The sequence below is a fragment of the Lytechinus variegatus genome, chromosome 16, assembly GCF_018143015.1.
Source record: "Lytechinus variegatus isolate NC3 chromosome 16, Lvar_3.0, whole genome shotgun sequence".
NCBI classification, from domain to species: Eukaryota; Metazoa; Echinodermata; class Echinoidea; order Temnopleuroida; family Toxopneustidae; genus Lytechinus; species Lytechinus variegatus.
Window position 1 is genome coordinate 21,228,893 of NC_054755.1, and position 15,491 is coordinate 21,244,383.

The 15,491-nt window shown below is 36.4% G+C and overlaps 1 protein-coding gene across 3 annotated transcripts in view; it reads left to right on the top strand.

Annotated features, from left to right (window-relative positions):
• Nucleotides 1-552: 552 nt before the first annotated feature.
• Nucleotides 553-15,491, top strand: part of LOC121429432 (arf-GAP domain and FG repeat-containing protein 1-like) — a 31,584-nt gene continuing 16,645 nt past the window's right edge. The window contains exons 1-6 of one of the 3 annotated variants that reach the window (XM_041626421.1): nt 553-811; nt 4,803-4,896; nt 5,218-5,496; nt 6,148-6,280; nt 7,768-7,965; nt 14,351-14,455. In XM_041626421.1, coding sequence (XP_041482355.1) covers nt 651-811; nt 4,803-4,896; nt 5,218-5,496; nt 6,148-6,280; nt 7,768-7,965; nt 14,351-14,455 — 970 coding nt within the window. In that variant the 5' untranslated portion in view covers nt 553-650. Of the gene's footprint in view, nt 812-4,802; nt 4,897-5,217; nt 5,497-6,147; nt 6,281-7,764; nt 7,966-14,350; nt 14,456-15,491 lie in introns of all 3 variants that reach the window. The other 2 variants (XM_041626420.1, XM_041626422.1) reach the window with 2 other exon arrangements.

Sequence of the window (15,491 nt, forward strand, 5' to 3'; positions counted from 1 at the left end):
ATTATATGCTATTTTTGTTCTAAATAAATTCCCCATGGTACCCTCCCCCGGGCTCCCCAATGTTGCCCGAATAAAACACCAAACGCCTTTTCTTGAGCCACGATTTTTGGAGGGGTGATGGGCGGGGGTGATCAAGTTTAGTGCCCAAGTTTATTCGATCCCCTGAGTTCCAATTGGTTCCAAGAATCGGAACAAGTACAAAAGAAGACATTTATAATAGTATATTGCAAGTAATCCACCCCCCCCCCCTTCCCCCCGAGCACACACACCCAACATAATGTAAATAGCTAGGCGACACACAGATTTTGGGAAAGTCTTTCAAATTAACTTCGAAATTGTGTTCGACACGAAATGACCTTGCATGACTAATTAAGGGGGCGTGCGTGCCCGAGCCATTATTCATCGAGCATTTCACATGATAAAATTAAAAGACGATATCGTTTTAGGAATTTATCCAGATTGGGTCTTACGAAGACAACCTTTCCTTTGTTTGTGACCATATCTAGATGTATATAGCTCTATGGTATTACAGCCAAAAATTGTTTTATTTTAGGAAGAATGCCAACGAAAGCGACAGGTTTGATGTAGGAGATAACAAACGATAACAAAATTCGTGGGATTATCGATTGCATTGTTGCGATTCATACAAAATGGCGTCGAAGAGGAAGCAAGATGACAAGCACCTTAAACAATTACGGGAGATGGTTAGCAAAGAACACAATAAAACGTGTTTTGAGTGTAATCAGAGGGGACCTACATATGTTGACATGACAATAGGGACATTTGTATGTACATCATGCAGCGGAATTTTGTAAGTATTGAGATCGAACTTGACATACCGGCATTTGATCATGTTCATTTGGGCGGGTAGTGCAGCGGGCGGGCATGACTTACGGTTACGTGTTCATTATGCACGGGCGGCTGCTGGCGGTTGTGTGAGGTACAGTGCGTTACACGCGTGGGGCGTGTAACTGCAACTCGGTCACACACTGTCACAGACGCAGCCATAGCATAGGCATTCATGTATGCATATTCAACAAATGTCATGTCTTTGGTATTTAATCTTGGATATTATTATTTTTTGCTATAATCTTAGAAATCATTTAGATGCCATTAACTAAAGTGCAGGAGGCATCTTCTTTCTGTTTGATTGTCCACAAAAAAAAGATAGCATGGCCTAAAAAGTAAAAAAATTCGACAGGTGCCCTGCCAAGATGTCAATCTTATTTTCATCATTTCACAAGGCACAAATGCAAACCAGACTACCTAGCCCTTTCCCCCAGGGTGACCAGACGTCCCGTATTTCCCGGGATCGTCCCATATTTTGCTCCTTTGTCCCGACAAACCCCAAGACTTGTCCCGTATTTCAGAATATTGAACAAGATGTAGTTGTAGTTAATACATTTAAAAGTGACGAATTTTCATCAAATAACCAACAGATGACAAAGCAGAGACAACAATAAAACCAAAAACAACCTTTGCAAGTTCTGCTGTGATTTTCTTGCTAAACCAATACATTGCAAACTGGCCTCCTGCCTGTGTGTGGCAGGTACTTGCTAGGCAATTAGGATCAGATTCTCAATGATGCAAACAATGACATAAACAATTTTTCCACCAAAATAACCACAAAATCGTCAGAAAATTTGTATATAAATGTATTATTATATTGTATTATGGATTCTCAGGTTACTGATTTGGAGATGTAATCGGAGAAACAAGTGATGAGTTTTCATAACTAGACCTAGTTGTTTCAGCTTTCGTTTTGAGTCTTGTTGTGTATCATGCCGTGATATTTCATCTTATTTTTAAGTTGACAATGTCTCACTTTGAAATTATATTCATTTCTGGAACATGTTTTCTAATTTTAAAAATATATTCAAACACATTAAATATCAAGATTTTGGTTAGATGATTGGATTGTTTTTGTTTGCTTTAAGTTTGAACTTTTCTTTCTTTACTATAATCCTTCATTCTTCTATCCTTCCTGCTCGTCCTTTTTGTTCCATCTATCTTGATTTCCTATCTTTCTTTCCTGATCCTTTTTCTCTCTCTCTGTTCATTTTTATTTCCTTCATTCTTTTTCCTTAAACTTTTCTTTGCTTCCTTCTTCCTTCCTCTCCCTTTTCGTTCTTTCTCCCCTTCCATTATTTTCATTTTTTCATTCTGACCTGTCTTCATTCTTTACTCCCTCTCTTTCCTCCCTTCTTCCAATCTTTATTGTATATTTCATTTATTGTTTTCCCTTATTGTTTCTTTCCCCTTATTGTTTCTTTCCTTCCTCTCTTCTTTCTTTGTTTCTTACTTTCAAAGAATAAAGGAAGCACGACTTTCCTTTATTTTTTCTTTCCTCCTTTATTTCTTACTGTTTTTCTCCCTTCATTTTGTCTTTGGATTCACACATTTATTCATCTTCCCTTCCTTTCTTTTCCTTTCTTTCTGTATTCAATTCAAAGAATGACAGAAACCTTTTTTCTCACTTTTATTATTTCTTTCATCCTTCTTTTATTCTTTATTTCATCCTTCTTTTATTCTAACTTTCTTTTATTCTTTTTAATTTTTTTCTTCATTTTCCCCTTCATTTTTTTCTTCTCAATTCATCTCTTTACTTTAGTCTTTTCTTTCTCTCCTTCATTCTTTCGTTCACCCTCCCTTCCAATTCTTTATATTTTTTTTCACAAATCTAACACTGTCTAGCCTTCTTTGATGTTATTTATTGTCAATTGTCCTGTATTTCATTTTGTGAAATCTGGTCACCCTGCTTTTTCCCTAAAGAAGTTATTACACATCAATCAAATTATTAAATATAAAATCTATAGCCACAGCTACTCACACGTATTGCGAGGTTATACTAACCTCGCACTGGCCACAGCTAGCTCTATTGACTAGCTATCATTCACCAGCCAGCAAAGCCAAAGGAATTATAATAAAACTAGGCCTAGGGCCTACATGTAGATCTATCTAGTTAAAGGTCAAGTCCACCTCAGAAAAATGTTGATTTGAATCAATAGAGAAAAATCAGACAAGCACAATGCTGAAAATTTCATCAAAATCGGATGTACAATAAGAAAGTTATGACATTTCAAAGTTTCGCTTATTTTTAACAAAATAGTTATATGAATGAGCCAGATGAGAGAGTTGAAGATGTCACTCACTAATTCTTTTGTTTTTTATTGTTTGAATTATACAATATTTCAATTTTTACGAATTTGACGATTAGGACCTCCTTGCCTGAAGAACAAAATGTTAAAATAATGGAATTCCACGTGTTCAGGGAGGAATGAAACTTCATTTCACATGACAATGACGAGAAAATCAAAATATTTCATATTTCATATAATAAAATACAAAAGAAATAGTGAGTGAGTGGTGTCATCAGTTCCTCATTTGCATACCAACCGAGATGTGCATATAACTGTTTTGTGAAATGAAGCGAAACTTTAAAATGCCATAATTTCTTATTTTACATCCGATTTTGATGAAATTTTGAGGGTTATGCTTGTTGAATTTTTCTCTTTTTATTCAAATCAAGTTTTTGTTGGGGTGGACTTTTCCTTTAAGAAAGCCAAATTTTCCCTTAAGAAATGCAAAGGTTGTGGCAAAGCAAGCAAATGCGTGGCATGAGTCTTATCCAGGATTTAAGAGTTAGGATTGCCAAAAATGTGCTAGAAATTAAATCAGTGATCTTGTTCAGAGACGAGAGTTTTTTGGGTTTTCTTTGCAAGCTTATCAGTACAATAGTATCTTATAAATGACAAATAAAACAAATCTGGGACCATACATGTAGCTACTCTGGTGCTGTGACAAGAGAGATGCTGGCCTACTCTTTTCCCTGAATGATTCACTACAATATTTGGGGAAAAAAGAAAAAAAGTTGCTTAAACACATGTTTTCATAGCGTTGGCCAGTCATTTGATTTTGTTGTACATACATGTAGGTCAATTGATGCTTAATGTGTACATTTTTTTTTCACTTCGGCCATCAACGTGTAGAAGGAAGAAGAATGCGACCCAGGACGGAAGGAAAGCTTGTTTATTAACCATTTCATTTTTTTCAAAGTGCTTGTATTAGTGACTATCGCATTAGAATTGCTGGCATTAAGCCCAATTTACTATACACATTTGTTTTGTTTTTGTTTTTTCAATTAAAGCATTGTAGACAGCCAACCAGAATTGTTAACTTTTGATTCTTTTCTTCTGTTTTCCTGTTTATTCTTGCATTTTACATCCTTTTAGTGTGAGACAAAATGTTTCACAATGCTTTTTAAATGCCGTTATCTGATTTTGTATATGTGAACCAAATACTCTTTGGAGTGTGTACAGTACATGCCAGTATAAATTATGATTTAATGTACTGTATTCGCAAAGGTGTAGTAATCCCTGGACGTTATACATTGTATTTTGAAACTCATGTACTGACTCTTGCTCTAGGAGAGAGATCCTTTATGGTCTGAAAAAAATTAAAAGTCGACATATTTTGGCAACAAAGGGTCCAGGGTCAATGGTGGACAAAGACAAACAATACGTACACTTGTACGTACAGTAGTAATAGGAGGAAATACCGGGTATATTTTTAATAGGTCTCAGTTATGTGTGTTATGTTTATTTTTATACATAATTGAACTGCTTTTTCTAAACGGGCAGTTCATGTTAAATAACGAAGGGGGGGGGGATTATTTCCCCAAAAGTTGCTGAAAAAATTGACACCTCTATGAAATGCTATCTATTTGCCATCCATTTTTGCATATAATGTGCTTTCTATTGTTCATCCAATTTCTAACTTTATTTTATTCTATTTTTATACAGAAGAGGTATCAATCCACCACACAGGGTCAAATCTATATCAATGGCAAGTTATACAGCAGCAGAAATGACTTTCTTAGAAAAGAATGGCAATGAGGTAAGATTTAGCATCCAATGCTACATGTACATACAGTACAAGCTTCATTAGACATTGTGGCCCAAATAAAAAATGCTGAATAATGGTTTTGATTATGTGGTTTGAAACCATGTTACCTGTTTTGACTATACTTCATTCAGGAGAAAGATTGAAAAAGCGTTTGATAAAGAATGTGTGTTTTTATCACAGCCTTCTTAATTGATGCTTTCAGCCAATTGTTTTGAATTATTGATAAAAATGAATCCATAGTTTTATGTTAATTTCATTTACATTCTATCACGAGAGTGTTAATGAAGGCCTCCCTACTCCCTTCCATTCCAGGTTTGTAGGCACATATGGCTGGGTTTGTACGACTCCAAATCACAACCCGGCCCTGAGTCCAAAGAAGACACCAAGGTGCGGGACTACCTGGTGCAGAAGTACGAGAAGAAGCGGTGGTACGTGGAGCCGGGCCAGGCCGCCGTCCTGGCCGCCGCCAAAGCAAAGGAAGTAGCAGAGAGTGCAGAGAGGAAAAGCACAAGCAGCTCACACAGTACGCCCGAGCCCAAGCCGCTCAAGTCGTTAATAGGCAGCAACGCAGCTCCAATAAAAGTATCACAGGTAATGCTCTAGAGGTCATGTTCTGTGACAAGTTCTGTGTCATACAACATTTTTGTTTGTTTGTCAAGGGAATGTTATACCTAGACGTTAATAGCCAGTATATCATATATGCCAACATGCATGTACATGTATGTAAAGGCATGTTATATTCTCATTTAATCTTATTTCTCCGTATCAAGTATTTTCAGTCCTGATATAAAAATATTCAAGAATTGCCTTTGTTAACACAAGTTATCAAGAAACCAAATCCATGTTTTTTTAATATTATTTGGTATTATAAGAAAGGCAATCCTTGTTAAAAGAAATAGGATTAAATAAGAAAATGATTTTTTAAAGAAATTGCTGGTCACATACATGTAAGTTGGCATACACTGATTGTATTTTGAATGTATTCACTTGAATACATTCCTGGCTGCATTCATTTAAATACACCCTTGAATGTATTCACTTGAACACATCCTTTTTATGTTTCGACTTGATATACATGGAAACATCCATGAATGTATTCACTTGAATACATCTTTAAATGTATTCATTTGAATAATCCTTGAATGTATCCACTGTACAAGTTATTCACTTGAAAAATGTATTCTCTGGAATACATCCTTGAATGTATTTAACTGTATTTTACTTCCTTGATTTTATCCGTAGCCACCTGGTCACTCCACTTCCACACACAACATCAGCAAACCTCCTACGTTAGCTCAAACTGCCAACAAACAAAAGTCTGTTGATCTTCTAGCTGATCTAGGGGGAGACCCTTTCGCAAGTGCATCACAACCAGGTAAGAGTGAAAAAACATGGAAAACTGAAGGAGCGAATAAAAAGCTGTTAAATGCTTATTTAAAACACAATTGTGATGGTGAGAACAATAATGATAATTGCAATGATGATATTGCATAAGGAGGAGGAGAAGAAAAATGAGGAGAAAGAGACAACAATAATGATAGAGGCTGTGTTGCCCTCTAATACCCTTTTTGCACAGGATTTTCTTAACCCCGGACTATCGCTAACCCCGTACTATCCTTAACCCCGTACTATTTTTTTTTCCTTTTCACACATGCCAAATTGTTATTGCTAACCCCGGATAAGGAATGCTTGCTTTTTACACACGAAACTCGCTAACCCCGGACTAGTGGTTTTGTCGATCATTCGTAGTACAAGTACTTCACTCGTACACTTTTTACACACGCTAAAATTTCCTTAACCCCGTACTATAGGTGGGGCTAAATTGCTATTTAGCCCCACCTATAGTACGGGGTTAAGCTTAGCCCACTTTCGTTTTACACTAGCGATCTTAACCCCGTACTATCGCTCTTAGCACCGCAATTGCTGGGATAACCCTGCTTTTTTGCAGGGCCAAATAATCCCGTACTAAAGGTGGGGTTAGCCCACTTTGCAAAAATGCTGTGTAAAACAAAAGTGGGCTAAGCTTAACCCCGTACTATAGGTGGGGCTAAATGGCAATTTAGCCCCACCTGTAGTACGGGGTTAAGTAAATTTTAGCGTGTGTAAAAAGGGTAATAAGGGAATTTATGAAACAGTTCAAAATCGTTACAATGAAGCTTGCAACGAGTTCAGAGGCACTGTAATATTATCCTATGCTGAAGTAACCTTCAAAAATTAATTCAGTTCATGACAAATATCCACCGAATAATTATCAATTATAAGCCAGCAAGGTTTGGATCTTGACCACAATGAAGTATTATGTAGACTTGCAAAATACTTAAAGGGGAAGTTCACCCTGACATAAAGTTTATTGTGAAAATAGCAGAAAAAATAATAAAAGATATTGCCAAAGGTTTGAGAAAAATTCATCAAATAATTAAAAAGTTATTAGAGTTTTAATTATTTTATTTGTGACGTCATATGCGAGCAGCATTCCTACATAGCGAATGGTAAAAATCACTGAAATGTCATTTTCTCAGAAAATTGAAAATTGGTTTTCACTGTACGTTTTGTATTTCAATAGACAAATCATTTCACACCCGATCATGAATAGAAAGCAAAATTAAGTCATCAGGAACCATACAAAATTCATGCATTTTATATTACATAACACATTGGGCAGCTGCTCATTTATGACGTCACAAATCCAAAACTTTGAACTCTAATAACTTTCTTACTCTTCAGGAATTTGACCAACACTTTCAGGGGAGATTGAGTCAAATTTAAGAGATTTTTTTTTCGAGAAGCAACAAAATACATCATTCTTTTAATGTTTAAGAGGCAAGATCTTTAATTCAAGTTAGTTATTGTAATTTTTAGCAGCACAAACTGGAGGCTTTGGGCAAGCACCCTTCGGTCAAGCAACTCAACAATCTCCATTTGGCCAGCCAGCCCAGCAGGCAGGCTTTGGGCAACAGCAGACGCCTTTCGGGCAACAGGCCGCATTTGGACAACCAGCCCAACAGGGAGGGTTTGCCGATTTCAGCCAGGCTTTTGGAGGACAACCGCAAAGTAGCCAAGGTAAGAACTCCGATCACTCCCTCTCCCCTTAGTCTACAAGCGCAGACTCAAATTTAATACTTAACAAATGATACAATGTCTAGGATGGAGACTAGACTCCAAACTTGACGTGTGTTAAATGAGTAGCCTCAGTTCATGAGTAAAGCTACATGTAGTCTCATACTTGAGACTCTGCATTATAATAAAATGCACTATGCTAAATCCAAAAGTCTGTGCCTGCAGACTATTTCTCCACCTTGGAGACCTGTTAGAATTGATCTGGGCCCAGTAACATGAGAGCTTAGTGATCACTCACGATGCTGATTTTATCATTGACCATACACAATAATCAATGCAATCAGTTATAGAAATCAGCCCTTTGATCAATCGTTAAGTTTGATGTGACGGGCCTAGAATTGTGCTTGTTAAAGAATCTGAGCATCAGTGATGACTTCTCTGTATCCCTTGATTTCAAATTGGCTGTTTGTCAGTGTTATATTTGTTGTTGTCATACCATTTGATAAAACGTATATATATTTTTTAAAGGGGGACAGAGGCTTGTTTTATTGATGTCTTTATCAAGAGCAAATGCAAAATTTATCAAACAAATAAGTTTTTAATGAATGAAAAGGCATCTAGTTGCTTGTAACAACAGTCATTGTAATGTGCTGTAACAATGTATAAAGCAGGAAAGCTGTTGTTTGATAATGGTTGTTTTTACCGGAGTTCTAAAAAGGTGGTAATTAATGGTAAGGGATCTACATGTACATGTACCAGGAGACAAGTGATTTTCTAATCGCTTAGTTTCTAGAGTGGGGGTTTCGAATTCCAGTGACCCAGTTTTGATTCCCACTTGGGGTACATGTAGGAGGGCTAGTGCCCTTTGGTAAGGCATTCATCCTCATTTCCAAGTCTCTCTGAGAGGACCTCGACCCTTAGTTCCTCTGGTTGATTGCTCAGGAGTACTCCTGCTTTCATAATTCAATCAGATAAAGATTCTTTGTGCAATAAGTGGTAATGAAGGCTTCTCCTCAAAGTAACAAGGTACGGATGTGCACTTTGATGATACATGTGGTACTAGAGAGTTATTGAACCCCCCCCCAACACACACACACACACGAAATGCACTCCTTCATGCCAAGTGTTGATTGTAGACAACAACACTACAATGTCGGGCAAGTCCAAAGAAACAAACTTTATTGAATGTAATATTTTATCACCTGACTTCACAATTAAATATCTAAAACATAGCAGAACTTGAATACTTTTGAATACAGGTATGTTCATTTTCTGGCGAGGTTCACTAACTTTTTAGCACCACTGTATATGTATACCAAGCAAACTAGGGGGATCCGCAGATGATAGTTTGCACTTCTACATGTACCATACACATGATTTTTCCACATTCTTGAGATACATGTACGCACATACAAAATATTGTCATTACTATTTGCAGATAGGTTCTTCGACTTTGTTATGTCTACATGTAGTTTATTATGGAATTGCTTTTGTAATAATTTTCAGAACCTGCTCAGGGAGGTTCTGATGCATGCATGCTGTATGCTAATTAAGTGGAAGCGAGGAAATGGATTTAAACATGTATGTAGGAAGTGAAAGTAAAAGAAGTGGAAAAGGGAAGGAAGGCGTACTAGTCCAGCCAGAAATTAAAGGTCCTCTTTCCCTTTTAGAGTGCACTTCAGTTATTCAACACTTCTGAATCCTGCCTGCAATTACAGGTTCGGCAAACTTTCTTTTGCCAATGTTTGAATATGCCATCCTCTCTGCATTTGCATCTTTCACAAAATTGTACCGTTGAAATAAAAGCCCAAGATCACGTTTTACTATAAAAATGCTGAACAATGAATTTTTTTGTGGGGGGGGCAGTATTGATAGTTTATATTCACCGGGTCTACATACAAGCATGTGATCTACTTCTGAGAAAGTCTTATGGGCTGAACCCATTTACTGTCCATGCATACATGTATTGCACTGGGTCTAATTATCTAATACCCTCTTAATCAGCTTTGCATTTAGTTTTATACACATGTACCTCCGTCACATGTGCCCTATGACGGCCGTACGGCGAGTCGAAAACAGCCGTTTTAACAGTTTTTGTTCCAGCTACAATGTACATACATGTACATGTAGGTGGTTTAAATAAAAAATAATAAAACGGTAGTTTTTGACTCGCCGTACGGCCGCCGTACAGCAAATGTGACTGTGGTATAATTCCTGGTTGGTCCGATATCCTTTTTGCCAACTTATTATTTTTCACTTTGTCAAATGAAAAAGTTGGACATAAATAAACTGTTTATTTAACCAAATATTTGGTGTGAGACCAAGCGGATATGAGACAAATGGGTTTAAAAAGCCTACTGGAAATAAGACAAAATACCATCAAATTCTTCTTAATGGAAGTTTGAAATTCAACGTTCCCCCCCCACTAAAGATTACTTAAAAAAATAAAGATGATATTTTGTCTTCGAGGAGGACCTTATCTTGGACTTGCCTTTTTGTCCTACATGTATCTGTATACATGTATGTGCCTGTAGAAATGACAATAAATAATAAGCCAGAAAGCGGAAAACAAAATTGAATATAAAACATGAGGATGTAAGGTTTCATGGCTTCTTCAATTACTTTTTGGCCTTAATGGTGTTCATACATGTAAAGGTACTTAGCAAAGAGGTTAAACCGTCTGTGGGTAATGATAAAATGTATTTATTACAGCATGTCACACCGGGAGGTAAACAATTTTCCTGCTACATTATAAACAGGAAATATGTGAATGTATAAATAGCCCATCATGTGTATACCTGTATCCTTTTTATTCTTGTGACCTTCACATGCCTTTAATTTGATACAAATGGGAATAACATTCCTTTGGAATTTGATTTTATGTACAACAGTACATTTAACTGTATATTGGGTACCAGATACATATATTCCGAACGAATCGCACGATATTTTCGCAGCGCGAAATTTTTTTAATGCGCCGCTAACTGACTTTTTACTTTCAAGTCTTGCGCAAATTTTGAGACCAATTTTGCATTACCCGGGTAGGTGGTTCCGAAATTACGCAACATTATGTAAGTGCAGGTCAGACCAAAAATTGCTCAAAAACGTGATTTCGTGTACAAAGTCAATGCAAATTGTGTTTTCAACCAAAATTCATAAATGCATGATTATTTTTAGTTTTGGTGGTCTAAATGTATTTATTTTATGCTTTTTATGACCACAGAAGAGTCCCCAACGAATTTCATTGAAAAAACAATGGAAAACAAAAGGTAAAAAAACCCAAAGAAATACATAAGAAATTGCGAAAAACAATATAAATAAGAAAAAGATTTGATATCGCAATTTTTTTATGTACACTTGCTAAGAACACCACAAAGAGTTTCTATACCAAAAATTAGTACATTTGGAGCATTATTTAGGGAGTTAGAGGAAAAAGTATGATTTCTCATACTAATTACGCATAAATTAGCATAATCACTTAATAGCGATTTGCATGAAATAAATCACTATACAATCTTGTAGATTATGTCCCAGGCAACCCGCATGCCAATTTTTAGCGCGATCGCCCGGTCGACGGCCAAGATCTTAAGGGGGGCCTGGGAGCCCCCCCCCCCTCCCCGGCCATATGAACTCCCAAAATACCCCGCCCTAGATACATGTAGGGTTAAAGAATAATGCATGAATTGTAGATGAGTGCAATATTTGCCCTAATGAGTGGATTCTTTTTTTTTATCCTAATCAATATCATCATCTTTAATGATCATCATTAGACCGTGCAAATACAGCACGATATTGCACAGCAAGTTTTGTACATAATCATATGGGATAATTGTCAAATTTCGAGCAATCATGCAGTATGCTGTGATATCACACTAGCAAATCATGCCGACCAAAGGGCAGGTTTATATTGCATTGATAAAAGGCCCAATACCCTGTGAGCAAAAAGAAAAATATACCTAAAAAATTGTCAATTTTGATAGTGAAAGTTCCTGTCATGTACAATGTACCCATGATGTCTTGAATGAGTATTCTCTGAAGCAATTTCATACCATTTTGTGTGATATACAGTACTATAGATAATCAGTAGACTACTTTGCTTTGATGAAGAGTTATATTTCATTACAAAATACATAAAGTATCTCTCAATGAAATATGAGAATTGATACTAAAACGCATTAATGCTACACGTAATTCTATGTCTCCAACACTTGCATGCATCCCTCTATTAAAGTGTCAGATGATCAAAAAGAAAACATTGACACATCGAGTACTCCCGGGGACCTACTTGCAGACTTGCATGTAGTTTTTTCCCCTCAAACCATCCAAGAAAATGATTGTGAGTAAAAGTTGAGCGTGTCTAACCGTTAACTGCACAAGAGCACCTTTTTTGCAAAATTACAATTTTCAGTTTGAGAACAGTATTTATTATTATTACCATAATTCAGATTGTTTTATTTTATTTTCCATTTTTTTGTTGCAGAGCCCCAGAATGACAAAACAAAAAGAAAGAGTTACAAATTCTACACGCTGTAGCATCATTATTTTTCCTAATGATAAAATCATCTGCAATGTACATTATTCTGAAAATCCAAAAAGAGAAAATCGTTTCCATATGACATTATGTATACCAGTGTTATACATACATGTATATAGCTACAGTGGTCAGCCGTGGTCGGGCCGAACTGGCATAGAAGATTTCTGACCACCACTCATGAAAAATACTGCTTCCGTCCACCACTAATTTCAAATGAAAAGTATTTCAAAACTAATTCCTTGCAAACAGGAATTGCACTTGTGTTCATTTCCATCTTTTTTCTTGTTTTATATGCATACTTTTAATCCATTAAACATTCTTTTTAATATATTTGATAAATATTTTGTTTTCTTCAAAGATTTGCTAATGTCAGATTGTTATTGCATTGATGTTCCTTAACCTTTGACTCTAAAACAATTATAACTTGGCCTGAAAAAAAAACTTTATAATGCCGTGAAATAGCTACCACCACTATTAAAATGGGTCTAGTTAAACAATGATGCACGTACCTACATGTACAAGTGTATTATAAAAGGTGAAATGACCAAGCAAAATTATGCCTGATTACTGATAGCCATATTTTACTGTTTCTTGTGTATTAAAAATCTATTGCTCTCCAAATACATAACTTTCACCAACAATGTTTTTACCACCGTTGTCCCACACAAACACATTTTAAATTAAATACCTCAAAATAGGACACCTATTGAAATTTACCCTCTTGGCATTTTTTATTGCGCTATCCAATAAATGTAACATTAGATAAACTAACACATTTTGGCACAAACTGTACAACAATATCAAAATAGAAACTTATTTCTTAAAAATGTATCAAAGCTTGACTTGCTCAAAAGAATGATGTTTGTGTTTATTATGCATGTGAATATTTAGAGCTCTTGGAGCACAATGAGTGATTTCAAGTCAGGTGTTGGCGTTGGTGTTGGTGTCAACACTGATCTTAAAAATCACCAAAGGGCCGTCTGCACCATCCCAAGTTTTCAAATTAGCGCGCTCTTTTTGATCCGGCAAATTATCCTGATCTGAACAATCTCAAGATTTTTTGCAATGGAGACGCAATTATTGCGCTAGTTCGTAGGATTAATCTTGAGATGCAATCCCAAGTCAACTTGGGATTATTTGCAAAATAGCGTGCTATTTTACGAATTATCACGCTAATTTGTAGGTTTTTAATGTTTAAAAACATTTTGAATTATCACGCTAATTCGTAGGTGCAGAGGCACTCGAGATTATTTATTCACAGCGTCAGACCATAATGCATCGATGCCTCGCTCGTGCAGGAATTGCTCTTGTGATGGTGGAGATCGCGTTTCTTGAATCTTGAGATAAATCGCGAAAAGGGCCGATCGGTCTAAAATCTTGAGATTGAGCAAACTCGGGATAGTGCAGCACCGCCTCAAACGTTCCTTCAAACGTGAGTAATCATGGAATCGCCCTAAAGGGCATTCCCAGAAACAGAGATGTTGGAGGACAAACTTTAAAAACCTGTGCATTAAACCATGACAAATCATTGTTTTTCATGGTCTAATAAATGCACTGGTTTCCCACTTTTATGCCCTCCATGAATTATGATGTCACCTGAAACTACTCTTTTCTTCATGTACTGTATGTGGTTCAAGCCTACATGTATGTATCTACATTAAGTATGTACAAATACATGTACTGGCACACTCTATGTTCATGAACATAACAACCACGACTCGGCATTGTTCAAATGTATTAAACTTCAGTCACCACAATTTAGGGGACATGTGAACATGTCCCCTAAATTTTCTGAGCCCCTTGTGCTTCCTTACCCTTTTATACATGTACATGTATCTCCAAACTTGCATGCAGCCTTTCCAGAAAATAATCCCAAGAAAGAAAGCTTTGAGACGTCGGGTGGTTCTGGAGACCTTGCAGACTTATTCCTTTCCCCTCAAACTACCCAACAGAATGATCGTGAGTAAGCTTGAGCGTGTCTAACCCTTAATATTAGGAGTGCACCATCCAAACTAAAACCATGTTAACCCTCTATTTGGTTTGTTTCTTAATATTTTCATTATTTATACATATATGTAATGCACGCTGTAGCACAATTTCACACCTTTAGCACCCAACAGAGGCGGATACCGGCGCTACACAAGAAACTATCATCATCATCACTGTACATGTACTAAGCATTTTTGTGCCATGTACTGTACAGTGTACATAGCAAATTACATCTTTGTAGTCTCACACAATTGCTGTAGTCTGTACCATAGCCTAGTAGTTCTACTGACTTGTTGAATCTAGATCCAGGGTTGCCACATTGAAGCAATGTTTTGTTTTAAAATTGAATTTCAAACACTTGTGTTTAAAACGAATTAAAAAGAAAAATGTATATAACTTTTTTTATCACTATCCTGCCTTAATCACATACTAAAACCTGACATTACATGTACATGTAGGTGTGACATTGACACCTACAGTGTACTCATCAATTGGATTGCAATGATGTGTTTAGCTTTAGGATTTAACTGTTTGACTTATAATACTGTACATGTACATTGTAACTATGTCAATGTAAACTGAAAACACACATGTACAATGTATGTATTCTGTGGCTTTTATCATGGACTTTATGCATGTCAAGTCCACGGATGCATTCATACAAATACATGTACATGTATATACATTTCAATATTTTAAGAAGGGAATTAGTTTAGAGTGGCTTCAATCTGATGTATTAATATGATTTCATCCAAAGTGACAGCTGTAATGTCCACTGTATTTGTTTGCGAATGCTTTGAGAGTTTGCAGGAAATGTATATACCCTATTCTCTTGCTGATGTGGTTTACGGTACACCATGTGGAGTGTTATAGAAGCAGTGGATAGAAGAAGAGAGGAAGTGGATAGGCGAGAAAGTGGAGATTTGAGAATAGAGTATTCTTTCTTGAGAATAGTCCTGAAAAGGACTGTAAACCAGAAGGAATGTTGAGTGAGAACAGCTTGAGT